The sequence below is a fragment of the Triturus cristatus genome, chromosome 4_2 (genome assembly GCF_964204655.1).
Source record: "Triturus cristatus chromosome 4_2, aTriCri1.1, whole genome shotgun sequence".
NCBI classification, from domain to species: Eukaryota; Metazoa; Chordata; class Amphibia; order Caudata; family Salamandridae; genus Triturus; species Triturus cristatus.
In genome coordinates, this window is record NC_140586.1 from 38,279,278 (window position 1) to 38,293,173 (window position 13,896).

Consider the following 13,896-nt stretch of genomic DNA (forward strand, 5'->3'; position numbering starts at 1 on the left):
GGTGGCAGACTGGAACTCTCAGTTCCTACGAGACTCCAGCAATTGGAGACTGCACCCCAGAATATTTATATTATTTATATTATATTAATATACGATTGGACAAAAAGTGGGGTCCATGTTCGATAGACCTGTTTGCGTCCAGACTAAACACTCAGCTTCCGCAATTTCTAGTATGCAAGATAGTGAGAGGTATCAGATTAACGAATCCTCCGAAACCCAAATATTCCACGTTGTGGGATGTAGATGTGGTACTTTGTTTTTCTCAGTAACAGGCCAACAAATGACGGCCTATCCAACAAACATCTGTCAGCATAGCTTACTTTATTGTTACGTTTAATCTTCTGCAGACGCGTTTCGGATGTACGTGCACTGGATTTAGAAGGTACAGTATTCACTCCTGCGGGAGTTTCCTTTACAATTTCAAGGAGAACAAAAACAAATTCCAAATCTATCACATATCCTGCTTTTCCACACCACAGCAAATTGTGTGTTGTACAATGCTTAAAATGTTATGAAGACTACTAGGGAACTCAGAAATGATGTAACAGGACAATTATTAATCTCATTGCAGAGACCTTTTCGCCCAGTCACTTCTGCGACTTTGGCTAGGTGGGTCACTTTTAAGCAGGTTTTGATACTTCGGCTTTTGGAGCTCACTGTGAGGGGAGCTAAGGCTACTAAAGCTCTATTGACTGTTTCTCATCTGGAGGACATAATGACTGCGGCAAATTGGTCTTCTGATTCAAGTTTTAAAACGTTCTATCACAAACCAATTGTTGATGTGGCATCTATTGAGGTCACTCAACTTTAAACTAACAGAATACAAAGCCTCCGTGGACTGACATAGAATAAAAGAAATTCTAGCTGACGCGTCATTAATTTTCAATTCTATTAAGGATACGGAGGAGAGGATTATCCCACCCTAGATTAGCATGTATATCATGGGGTGAATGGTTATGTTTATGACAGAAATGTGATTATGGTATTAATACATGTTAAGAGAATTGTTTATGGGTCTCCCGCCCAATTTTGTTGTTCAGGTTTATTCAGATATCGGAATATTAAGATTTATATTTTCTTTTCAGGAGACCAGTGCAAGCCTACTTGAAGGGTCTTGAGAAAATGGCCACAATTTTTTTTTTTAGTTTATTTATCAAAATAGCGACAAGTTTGGTTGTGACAGTTATCTCGAGTGAAGTTATGGTTCAAGTCGATGGACTGAAATCAACGAAGTTTGGGGTCGATGGTTCAAGTTACGGACTGTGTTTGATGATTTGCAAAGAAAGAGGACGGACCATGATGTTAGAGACATTTATACTATGTGTGGTTACTGTGATTGGTGAATACAGAGGAGGGGCAGTCCTTCCATGTTAAGCAAGTTTAAAGTGTTATTGCCTGCTGTATTTACTTCAGTAATGAAAGAAGCATAATCCTTCCCTCAAGTGTCCTTAATAGAATTTAAAATTCTTGACTTGTCAGCTAGAAAAAATATTTTCTTCAAAATTCTGCTCAGTGGTTCACTTCGATCTTGAAAAGATCTCCAGAGTGAAGTCTTTAAATAGAGGATGAAAAGCCTTCAGCTCCAGGAGGTTGTTCGATGGAGCCGGGCCTCACCCAGAGACGAGAGGCTTCTAATTTCCACCTCTCCCAGATGGCCATCCCAACCCAGAAGGGACACATCAGCCACTACTACAACTTCTGGGTGGGGCAGCAAGAGTGGTCTGTAACCGACTCAAACGCTGGCCCAGTAACCATCACTGCAAACCTTTCACTCTCCTCTGGACGTGGAAAAAGAGGTCTCCTTGATTGTTGGGCCCACTGAGACTTCAGATCCCACAGAAGAGCCCAGATATGCCACCTGGTGTGCTTGACTAGGAGGATGCAGGAGGCCATCTGCCCCAGTAGCCTCAGAGTCGAACTCACTAAAATCCTAGACAGAGACTGAAAGATTGGGGATCATAGACTGAATATCCTAGACAATCCTTTCCAGGGGAAAAGCACAAAAACGAACAGAACGAAAACGAACAGTGTCTAGCATGGTTCAGATGAAGGTGAGGACCTGAGAAAAAGTCAGATGTGACTTCGGCACGTTGATAGTGAACCCCAAAGATGAAAGAGGTGGCTGCCGACTGCCTGGGATGAGCTTGCCTTCAACAGCTAGACGTCAAGGTAGCAGAAGATTGGGACCCCTAATGTCCAAAGGTGTGCTACAACCACATTGTGAACATCTGAGTGGCAATGGTGAGATCACAGGGGAGCACTGTGAACTGAAAATGGTCTTGGACCACCATGAACCACAGGTAGTGCTGATGGGCCTGCTGGACAAATATATGCAGGTCCACCACCACCATCCACTCTCCAGGGTCGAGGGCAGTCAATACCTGGGCCAGTGTGAGGATCTTGATTTTTTTCTTCAAGGGGAAGACGTTGAGAGAGTGCAGGTTTAAAAAAAGGACAAAGGCCTCCAACCTACTTTGGCACTAGAAAGTAGTGGGAAACACGACAACCAACTCCTGGCGCAGGCACCCTCTCTATAGCCCCTTTGGCAAAAAGGGCATGCACTTTCTGCTGCAAGACAGACCAATGGTCTTTTATTAGTTGCGCTATGGACAGTGGAAGTTGCGGTCGAATGGCAATGAAGGGCAAGGTGTACCCCATCTGGACCTGCTGCAGGACCAAACAGTCCAATGTGATTATCTGCCAACCCAGCAAAAATCCCTGGATCCTGCCTACAACCGAGTGACTGTGCTCTACTAAGGGAATGCTAAAAAGGTTTGGCAGATGGGGCTTTGGGGACGATGGACTGAGTGCCTCGCTGACCTGGGCTGTGAGCCCTGCGGCCGCAAAACAGCTGTACACATTGCGGAGGCTGAATTGGCTGATGGAATAGGGTTCCTTTGTCAAAGATGCGAAAAGAACAGTAGGGCTGATGAGGCTGGTGAGCATTGTGGCCCTGTTCTCCTTGAACCAGGCCAGAGAGGGATTTGCCTTGCCCCTAAACAGGAGTTTCCCATGAAAGGGCATGTCCATAAGGGATAGTTGGACATCGCATGAAAAAAACAGTGGACTGCAGCCAGGTGGTGCAGCAGATAGAGACGCTGGTGCCAATGGCCCAAAGATGAAATTGATGGTGTACAAGTCACAACAAATTGGAATCTTGGCTGCATCATGACCATCCTAGATGTCTTGGGTCAGAACAGGTCTGCTATCGTACTGGACACCTGAGAAGATCTGAGCGACCAAACCCCAAAGATCATGGGGATAGCAGTCCAGGGGCAGTTAGCATTCACATATCTGAGGGCCAAGCTGGTGGAAGAAAATACCCTCTACCAAATGTCCCTACACATTAGGACTGCCTATCAGAGGGTTTGGCTGGGAAGGTATTCTGATTTGTTCGACTTGTAACCTGCCTCACTGAGCTATCAGGGGAGGGGCGCTGAGAGAAATGCAGGGCTGCCTGGAGCAGGGCAGTGATGTGTTGCAATATAGTGATTGACCGGGGGGGGGGGGGGGGGGGTAAAATCAGAGCAAGGTTTGGCCCAAGCCTCCAAAATGGTATCTGCAGGGCAGGATGGGCTCAGAGGATGTTTGTGCAGGCTATAGCACCTCTCTCAAGACATTGGCTTTGACCTCTAAGGTAGAGAGCTGGAGGGCAAAAAAGTTGGCTTCCCTGCGCAGGACTAATGCGTAAAAGTGCTCTTCTCAGTGGCAGGACCTGGGGGGTGAGAGGATGCCCGACTCAGGAGAGATATCAAGGTCACTGGCTTCCTGCAGGTCATCATACCAATTTTCCTCACGGCATGGTTGCCCTACTTCATCACCTGCATCATAATGGTCTGACTCCGTGCCAAATATGGAATGCAACGCATCTGCACTTCCTTGTGGAGGGTGGCATGTCCATTGGGGGAATTGGAACTTTGATGGAACCAGAACCCAGAGTTGGTTGAAGTCAAAGTTGTGCAGACTCTCAGAATTCAATTTGGCACCTCGACATCGGGCATTGATGCAGTCTGCAGCGGCATTGAATCCAAGCAATGGCATGGAGCGTAGCACTGGAGCACTGGAGTTGGAATAGGAGCCAGAGGAGGTCCACTGGTGGATTCGGAGGGTCCACCTGGTGCTGAGAGCAAACTTCCTGGCGGTATTCAAGATGGTGGACCTCTCGGCTCCTTGGTAAGGATCCCAAAAGTAAGAGCACGGCCTCTCTAAACTCTTCGATCTGCCTCCGTGTTGCAGGCAGCCCCAAAAACTCAGGTAGTGCAGGACAATTTGCAGTATAAACTCCCACACGGATCGACTTGGGGAGCGAGATCGAGAGGCATGGTGCACCCTTGCACCTTACCAGGTGAATCTGAGTGGCAGGAAGGGGCTGAGACCTGCTTGGATGTTTTGCATCCTTATTTCCGATTACCCAAACACTTGGAGCGTAATGACAATTGACCTCGGGAATGACTTCTGGTTAGGGAATGACTTCTGGTTAGGGAACGGAATTGGGACTGACTCCAACTTGGACTAGGCTCACTGCGGAGTCTTCCGGTGCTTGGTGACAGTTTCGCCCTGCTGTCTCATATGGCCTTCGGGTTCATCAATATGCAGTCACTGCAGGCCTTAGAGTCGTGGCTTGACCCCAGGCACCTCAGACAAACTGGATGAGTATCTACTACAGATATTTGTTTGCGACTGTCCTTACAGGGTTTGAATTTTGCAGTCTTGGGAGATTGACATTTCCCTGGCACACTGAAAATACTTGTCTCAGAGACAAGACGTAGTTCTAGATCCATGTCTGTTGGCATGGAAAAAAAGGAACTGACATCAGCATGCAGGAGTGGCAGTTCTATAGGCCTGCACGTAATTTTCAGAGTGGAACAGAGTCTCAGCCCAGTGCCACTTACCGGTGCGCAGAGGTACTGCTTAAAAGTTTTCCGATCCAGTCAGACGCCTGCGGTATATTCAAAAGGTGAGGAATCTGCAGTTAGAAGTCTCCATCAGAAATAATCACAATAAGGAGGTAAATCATCCTAATCATCTCTGGGTGGTGGTAATCTTTGATCAGAATGAGAGCCAAAAAGATAATGGAGCCTCTGACATCAAAACCGCTCTAGTAGGGTAATATAACTAGAATCTGGCTGTATGGTGATCAGCTGTACTTAAGGAATTTCATAGTGCAACATCAGTCGGCATCATGTTGAAGGTGGAAGGGGGTGGGGTGGGGGGGGGGGGGGGGGGGTCAGACAGCAAAACAAGCACTGGATCCTCCACCGCCAGCAGCGGTACCAGTATTTAAGTGGGAGAGACCTAGGAAAGCCATGGGGTCGAAGTGTGTACCAGAGCCGGTACAAAGCCCATAATGGGTCCAATGGGTTCAGTCGGCACTGAGGTAGGGTCCACCAGCGGAAACCAAACGGTTGGTCGCTGCAGATCCTTGGGGCCTGAAAGTATGCCACAAGGAGCTGGAAGCGTGTCAAATATAAGGAATATGGCCTTCTTTCAGGTCTCCAACTGTTGTCGCAGCATCGCTGGAGACCTGGAGAATTTAGGGTCAACAAGACCAAATAGGGAATTTAATCCGCAACTGGAGAATCAAAGGGAGACGGACAGGCATATTGACGCCCGCGTGCCTTCTCTTTAGCTCGAGAATGCAGGATAGTGTTTGTCCCACTTCGCCTTCTTGAGTTTGTTTGGACTTCGGTTTATCAGAGGACTTTGACCGCAAAGTAGACCTCTAGTGGGATTAATGGCAAGTCACTGAGGTGGGTCTGCGTCTTTGATTTGGATCGATTGGAATTTATGCAAGAACTTTGATTTCTTGTGCTTGGCGACATACAGCTTTGTTTTCCAGTCCCTCATCGCCTTTAAGTGCATGAGAAAGCATGGACTTGTGCCCCAAGGACCAGAATCACTTCAGGCGCACTGGATTTTGTTTAGAAGATGTCGGAAGCGTGATAAAATTGGGAGCCGAAATCCAGATTTGCTTAAAGACACAAAGAAAGGAACTGACATCTTGCAGGGGTGCCGCTTATGTGCTACCTAACATTGCTAAATTGTTATCTGGTCCAGTCTAGCGCATGGGGAATATACTTACGGTGAGGATTCTATGGCCAGATGTATCCATCAGAAAGAAGCCCACAAGGGATACAGATGGAAAATATATCCATTTGTGGAGTGCTTACGCCCAAAGAAAACAAGGAGAAAAACATGGAGGGAGATAAGCACACAGATGACAAAGCAACACGGAGCAGGAGGAGGGGGGAAAGAAGCAAACGAGGGAGAGAGCTGGAAAACACATGCACTCTTGTGGAATTCTTAATTAAAAAAAATAGTTCCCTAAAAGTGAGCAGTGGAGAAGCTATGCTCCAGGGAAAGAAACAACAAGATGAACAAGGCAAGCATTGAATGAGGAGCAAGCAAATGAGTGACAAAGGTAAGCAATGGGAGAGGCTTTAGGCCCACTGTAAGATCTAGTAAGCTTCCGATCGTTATTTTGCAACCAGATAGCGTGGGGTGTCTGGTAGGCTCGACCATAAAAATATAAAATACATTGACTCTCCAGAAATTCAAAATGGAAAGAACACAAAGCCATCTGTGTGACTTATTTCCTAATTAATAGCTAGGGGCTTGGGAAGCGAGGTGGTCCCAAATGTCATTGACTTTAATCAGACTTGGTCACATACTGGCACTTACCCACTTTGGCCAGAACAAAAAAGTTGAAGGCCACAAGTAAAGTCAAAGAATATAGCGCCAGAAGATATGGTGGCAAAGAAGGCAGATGCTTGTGTGGGGATAGTAAGGTAGAGGACACCTACCTGTGGATTGTGAGGTACATTCTCATCAGCTCTGTGAACTCTGGCTGGGTGTAACCCAACATGTTGGTGAAGTTGTGTGACCAGTCAAGGTTGGAGTCGATGGCGCCAATTCCGCTCCCCTCCCGGTACAGGTTGCGGTAGATCTTAGCAGCAATGCATGGCAGCTTGGCAATCAGATCCATGGAGTCCTCGTAAACCAACTATGAATAGAGGAGAGACAAATAATGCAAAGGACCCCGGTTTTATGTAACAAAAACATCATATATTTAAGGTAACTTTGAAATACCAGCAATAACATCAATTAGAAATGTAATTGCTTTTAAAAGGATGAACATTGTTACAGGCTTCAAGCCATGTACCGACTGTCCCCCCATTCCCAGTACAAAGCACCCAATACACTCACTTCATGTTCTGCCATTGGATTCTCTCACGTTTATAAATGAGATAATCAGAAAAACAGACTACATGAAAACCTGCCCATAAATTATAATATTTCCCACATACAACCTTTTTGGATTGTTTTAAAAAATAACCCAATCAGCCAAATCAGGCTCTTAATACATTTGAATGAAAAGATCACTCTTTAAAACAATTACTTAGACCAAAATGCCAAAGGAACACGTGCGACCAGATAGTACATGTCTGGTAGGCTGGACCTCAAAAGGGAGTTTAGAATGAGTAGCCTTTCTTCAGGCATATTTTCATTTATTTTAGGTTTTCAATAAGAAAAATAAATTCTAAAAAAAGTTTTTTGTGTTCCAGCCCACAGAAATATGGTCCCGTTTATGTTTTAGGAGAGCCTTCCCACAAGAGAAACTAGGATTACAGGTAATTAACGTTTTATTCCTCCTACAGTTGGTCCGAAGAGCACCAAACAAAGATGTGCAAAACCTATGAACAGTCAACTGTTTTTCCCCCAGATATTTGGTTAATCTTTGTCCCTGTGGTAAAGAAAGATCAGGCAGAAGTGACCGAGAGACAAGCAAGAGGGTAGACATCTTTTAATGGAAGGTGAAAACTGAGGCAAGTGATAAGCGCAGTAGTGGCCGGGTGATAGTGGAAATCTATTACAACAACAACACACATGCCAAGAAAGCTAGATGGTTTACCACCGAACTTCGAGAGTCCAGGCGCACCTGTCGCCGCCTCGAGAAGGCCTGGAGGAACTCCAAATCCACAGAAGCCCACAACAACTTCAAAGCCGACACCAACTCAGAAACACGAGGAAAACAGCGATCGAAGACAGAATCTCCACACATGCATACAACAGCAAAGAACTCTTCAACATCAAGGAGTTCGCCCAACCACCCCAGCGAGTCGACTGACATCCCTCCCTTGCAAGACCTCTACAACAAACTCAGCACCCTCTTCCACCACAAAATCAAGAACATCTACAACTTCAACGAAGACAACCAGCACACTGAACCATCACCAGCCACCCCGACACTCTGAAGCCAACGACTGACAGCTGGAAAGCACTCCCCACCGAAGACACACTGAAGACGAAGTCAATCCACTCCGGGCCCCCACCACATCTTCAATAGAGCTGTTGACACCATTGCACCCATGCTCCGCCACACCATCAACCGCTCCCTGGTGAACGCCTCTTTCCCCAACGACTGGAAGCACACGCTGAGATCAACCCACTCCAGAAGAAGCCCTCGGCAGATCCCACCGACCTCAAACACTACAGACCCATCTCCCTGTTCCTGTTCCTAGCGAAAGTCATCCAGAAAGCCATCAACAGCCAACTCGCCACCTTCATAGAAGAGCACAATATCCTCGACTAGTCCCCGTCCAGCTTCCGAAAAAACCACAGCACAGAAACCGCCCTCGCCGTAACAGACTAAATCCACTCCCTACAGGACAGAAGAAAAACAGTAGCAATCATCCTCCTCGACCTCTCAGCGGTCTTCGACAGTCTACCACCGCACCCTAACACGCAGACTCCACGACGCAGGGATACGGGACAAGGTCCTCGACTGGATCCGCTCTTTCCTCTCCGGCAGAACGCAACAGGTCAGACTCCCTCCTTTGCTCTCGGACCCTCACCAACCACCTGCGGAGTCCCCCAGGGGCCCTCCCTCAGCCCAACTCTCTTCAACGTCTACATGGCTCCACTCGCCCCCATCGTCAGAACCTACGAACTCAACATTGTTTCAAACGCAGACGACACCCAACTCATTCTCTCCCTATCCAGCAAACCCAACGCAGCCAAACACAACTTTCAAGAAAGCGTGGAAGCTGTCGCCACATGGATAAAAAGCAGCTGTCTACAACTCAACACCGACAAAACAGAAGTACTCATAATGGGCCCACACCCCGACGCCTGGAACAACACCTGGTGGCCCTCCGACCCTCGGAAGCACACCCACCCCCACGGACCACGCATGAAACCTTGGTATATCCTGGACTCGGAGTTCAAAATGGACCACCAGATCAACTCCGTCGCATCCTCCTGCTTCCACATCCTCCGCCTCCTACGTAAGACCTTCAAAATGGATCCCCCACGAGCACAGAAAAACTGTCACTCACACCCTTGTCACTAGCAGACTCGACTACAGCAACGTACTCTACGCCGGAACAAAAACCTCACCCGCAAGCTACAAAACATCCAGAATGCCGCCGCAAGACTGGACCTCACCCTGTCGAGACACTGCCACATCTCCCAGCACCTGCGCACACTCCACTGGCTCCCCATCGAGACTAGAATCACATTCCGCTGGAGAGGTAAGGGACAGGCATATTTCAGCTTGCAGTAAAGCTGCGGCTGTCTCGGGTAGAAGTTTTCAAAGAGCAGAGACTACAATCCTTCCCACTCTACACTTGCCAAAATAGTTTTTACGTAAAATGGGACCTTCATTTATTTTATTTGTACTGAACTAAGGTCACCACCCAGGCACTTCATAGCGCTTCGGTCCCCGGAAGTGGCAGCATCTGAACAGGTTAAGGGGTACACGATCCGAGGCAAGGCTGCTGAGACAAGAGCGCACGCACGCAGTCATCCATTTGAGACCTGCTAGTCTTGTCTGGTTATCCGGGGGTAGCACAAATCACCCTCTAGAGTCTAGAGTTTTAGGCAGTATCAAAGTTACGTTCGTTGTGCGTTAGTCTGTTGTATGGAGCTCGCTAAGATTAGAGTCGGCATGTTCCGCAAATCGTAGAGATAAAGCCGGCACACAAAGCGAAAAGGGTTGTTTGCCCCTTTCACAGATTTTCGGCGAGTCGGTTTCGGAATTCATAGCCAGAGGGAGTGGTTTAAAAGGTGTTGCGGTGCAGATGAGTGGACTATTAGTTCTAGGATGACTAGTGTTTCCTGGTTGGGCTCCAACAGCTTGGTGCGGTATCGCAGAACAGTCACGTGCAGATCTTGGTGCACACGATGCAGGGGGCTTAGAAATCTAGAACAAGGAACCGAGGCCAGGCAAGTGATGGAGGCGGTGTTTTTTGAGGAGGTGTCCCGTAACCTGGGAGCAGTATACGCGCAGGCGGCTAGAGGGCAAACCGTGCATTACTCAAAATCACACTTACAAGGTTATCGGAGTAATCAATGCTCCGCATAAAGAATACTTTACCCTTGTGGTAACCAAACAGAATATATGAGGTTTCCTCCACTCAGAACTTGTGGTACAGTGCCATCTTGTGGACAGAGACAGAACGAGTATGTCGCCTCGCAGCAAGAAGCCCGGTGGACCCTCAGGACAGTAACGCTTCATCTACTGGTACAGTCTGTAAATCTCGCTACAGATCATTCCAAAGAGAATGATCATTTCAAACAGGGCCAGAGCTGCGAGGTCCGAGGTTGAGGCCGGGGGAATCCTTATGCTCATGGTAATAAAGTTGCGACTGGAGAGGAAAATAGGTATATAGCATTCTTAAGAGAACGGGGCAGGATCGGACCAGGCAGACACCGTGAACTTAAAGCGCCTGCGCAGATCTTCAAACAAGCATTTGCAATGCAATATGTCTCGCATTATTATAGTTTGAGCTATTGGTGTTGCGTTATTTAGCAATGCCAATGGCTCAAACTTCAATAATGTGAGACCTATTGCATTGCAAATGCTTGTTCTTGCTGGTATCCTTGCTATGCGACTGAGTCCCAGCAGAGACAATCATTGACAGATGTTTCTTTGAGGTGATGGACAAGAGACAGCAGATTACAGTCTTTTGTATAGGATTGTAGAAGTGTTTGGTCTTCATTTGATTTAGGGGTCTCCTAAAGCTGGATTTTGCTCTTCAGACTTGCCAGTTTTTTGTTCCACTTAGGGATGCCCTCCCAGTTGCAGATATAAATATTCTTGTCTGGGCATTAACAATTACTTTCTAATATTAATAAGATTAGGGAATGTAAACCGCAGACTATGTGACCATAATAAGGACCTGTTTAATAAGGGAGCAGTAGAATATTTAATGAATGAGACTGAAGAGTATTTTTTTATGGTTGAATGAGACATTTTTGACCATGCAGGAATGTTTATGGTAGGCTTGTATGCAAGGTATTGGGGGTAGAGCGATGGGTGATATTAAACTGGCGTGTGGGAGTAGAGTGAAGAGGAATGAATGCAATTTAAAAGGAAGATTTTGGAACAAAAGATCAGAGGGGATTAAGACCCACCTGATTTCCGGCTAAGAGTGCTGGAAAGTAATACCAAATTACTGTTTGAAATCGCCGTGAATTTACCACAAAAGATCAAAAGTGCCTTGTGTCAGACAATAAGAGCATGGCGAAGAAATGGTTGCATTGCGTAGGAAGGGAGAAAAGAAGTAGATTTGTTAGAATGTGATAAGACTGGGGCAAAGAGACAAGAAAGATAGCTGAGATGTTTGTTCATAGTCGAAAAATAAGCTTAGTCTACTGATTTCATACACTGAACAGGGTGTAGGTGATTTTGAGAGATCATGAAAAGTTAGACAATTGATGGCAGAAACAAGCAACCGGCTCTCAGACGCCACTGTGGAACCCCCTGGTTCCATATGGAATTATTTTGGAATATTTATTAAAGTACTTGTATTCAAAGTATTAGAACTATGTACAGGTTAAGCACACAGACCTGTGGAGCTTCATGCCAAATAGATCTAGCAAGCATAGACTCAGAAGGCTACAACACACTGCGCCATGGGTGCATGCATTGGTTCTGTTAGAAGGTCTTGCATTAGATGCTGAAAGGAATATGCTACTTACCAGTATGCATCTGTTCTTGGCATGTAGAGCTGCAGATCTATACACTTTTGCATAGATCGCCATCTGGTGTTGGGCCCGGATGTTTGCAGTTTGTTTTTGTTCTTGGACAGTCTTTGGAAGTCAAGAGTTCGGTGACTCCTCCTTCGGTCCGTACTGTGCATGGGCTTCGGCTCCATCCTCAGATTGTTTTTCGCCAGCAGGGAAAAGATGGAGCGTAGTGATAATAGTAAGAAACCCATGTGTGTGTATCTAAATAAGATAGACTGGAACTGATACAGGTAGCCGGGGAGGCGGGTGGGCGTGTATAGATCTGCAGCTCTACTTGCCAAGAACAGATGCATACTGGTAAGTAGCATATTCCGTTCGAGGCATATGAGCTGCAGATTATACACTTTTGCATAGATTATATAGCAGTACCCAACCTTAGCGGCGACCACCGGTATCCGTTGCAGTGGTTTGAAAAAGTGTCTTTAGTACAGCCTGGCCCACACTAGCTTGTTGTTTAGAGTGCACGTCTACACAGTAATGTTTTGTGAAGGTGTGCGGTGCTGACCATGTGGCTGCTTTGCAGATGTCATCTAAGGGTATGTTCCCTAGAAACGCCATAGAAGCCCCTATCTTTCTTGTAGAGTGGGCTTTAGGTGGAACAGATAATGTTCTGTTTGCTTTTTGATAGCAAATTTGTATGCACTTTACAATCCACCTAGCTATCCCTGATTTAGAGATGGGGTTGCACTTATGCGGTGGAGAGAAGGAGACAAACAACTGTTTAGTCTTTTTGAAAGGTTGCGTTCTTTGTATGTAGTACAGTAAAGCCCTTTTAACATCAAGTGTATGTAGAGCCCTTTCCGCAACAGACTGAGGTTGCGAGAAAAAAACCGGTAATTCCACCGATTGATTAAGATGGAAGGGGGAAATGACCTTGGGCAAAAATTTGGGATTTGTGCGAAGTATCACCTTGCTGTGATGTATCTGTAAAAAGGGTTCTTGTATAGTGAACGCTTCTATCTCATTAACCCTTCTAAGGGAAGTGATAGCTACGAGGAAGGCTGTTTTCCAAGTGAGGAACTGTAGCTCACATTTATGCATTGGTTCGAAAGGCGGGCCCATTAGCCTTGTAAGAACTACGTTTAGATTCCATACAGGGGAAGGTGGTGCCCTGGGTGGAATTACTCGTTTAAGGCCTTCCATAAAGGCTTTAATAGCAGGCACTCTGAACAGTGATAAATGCTGTCTGTTTTGCAGGTAAGCAGCAATTGCTGCTAGGTGTAGACGTATGGATGAATATGCCAGGTTACACCTGTGAAGATGGAGCAGATAGCATATGATGTGCTGTATGGATGCATCTAAGGGGTCGATTGTATTGTTACGGCAGTAAACAACAAATCTCTTCCACTTTGCGGCATAGCATGCTCGAGTGGTAGGGCGTCTGGCTTCCCTGATAATGTTTATGCAATCAGGGGGAAGGTTAAGGTATCCAAATTCTAAGATTTCAGGAGCAAGATCGCAAGGTTGAGCTGAGCTGGGTCCGGGTGCCTGATTTCTCCATGGTTCTGGGTTAGGAGGCATGGGGACAGGTACATCTTTTGGTGTGGTACCATTGAGAGCTGTAGTAGTGTGGTGTACCACGGCTGCCTGGCCCATGTTGGAGCTACTAGAATGAGTCTGAGGGAGTGCTGTTGTAGCTTCCTTACCACTAATGGTATTAGTGGGAGAGGTGGAAAGGCGTATGCAAATTTGCCTGACCAGTTCATCCATATCGCATTGCCTTTGGACAATGGGTGTGGGTATCTGGCAGCGAAGCTTGGGCATTTTTTGTTTTCGTGGGTGGCGAAGAGGTCTATCTGAGGATGCCCCCACTTGTGGAAGAATGGGTGAAGAACTTGTGGATGCAGTTCCCATTCGTGCATT

General features: G+C 46.5%; 1 protein-coding gene across 1 annotated transcript in view; it reads right to left on the minus strand.

Annotated features, from left to right (window-relative positions):
- The window catches only part of CS (citrate synthase), a 115,291-nt gene that overhangs the window by 14,264 nt on the left and 87,131 nt on the right, over window positions 1–13,896 (minus strand). The window contains exon 7 of the mRNA XM_085600330.1: window positions 6,804–7,003. Within this exon, the coding sequence (XP_085456456.1) occupies window positions 6,804–7,003 (200 nt within the window). The remainder of the gene's footprint in view (window positions 1–6,803; window positions 7,004–13,896) is intronic.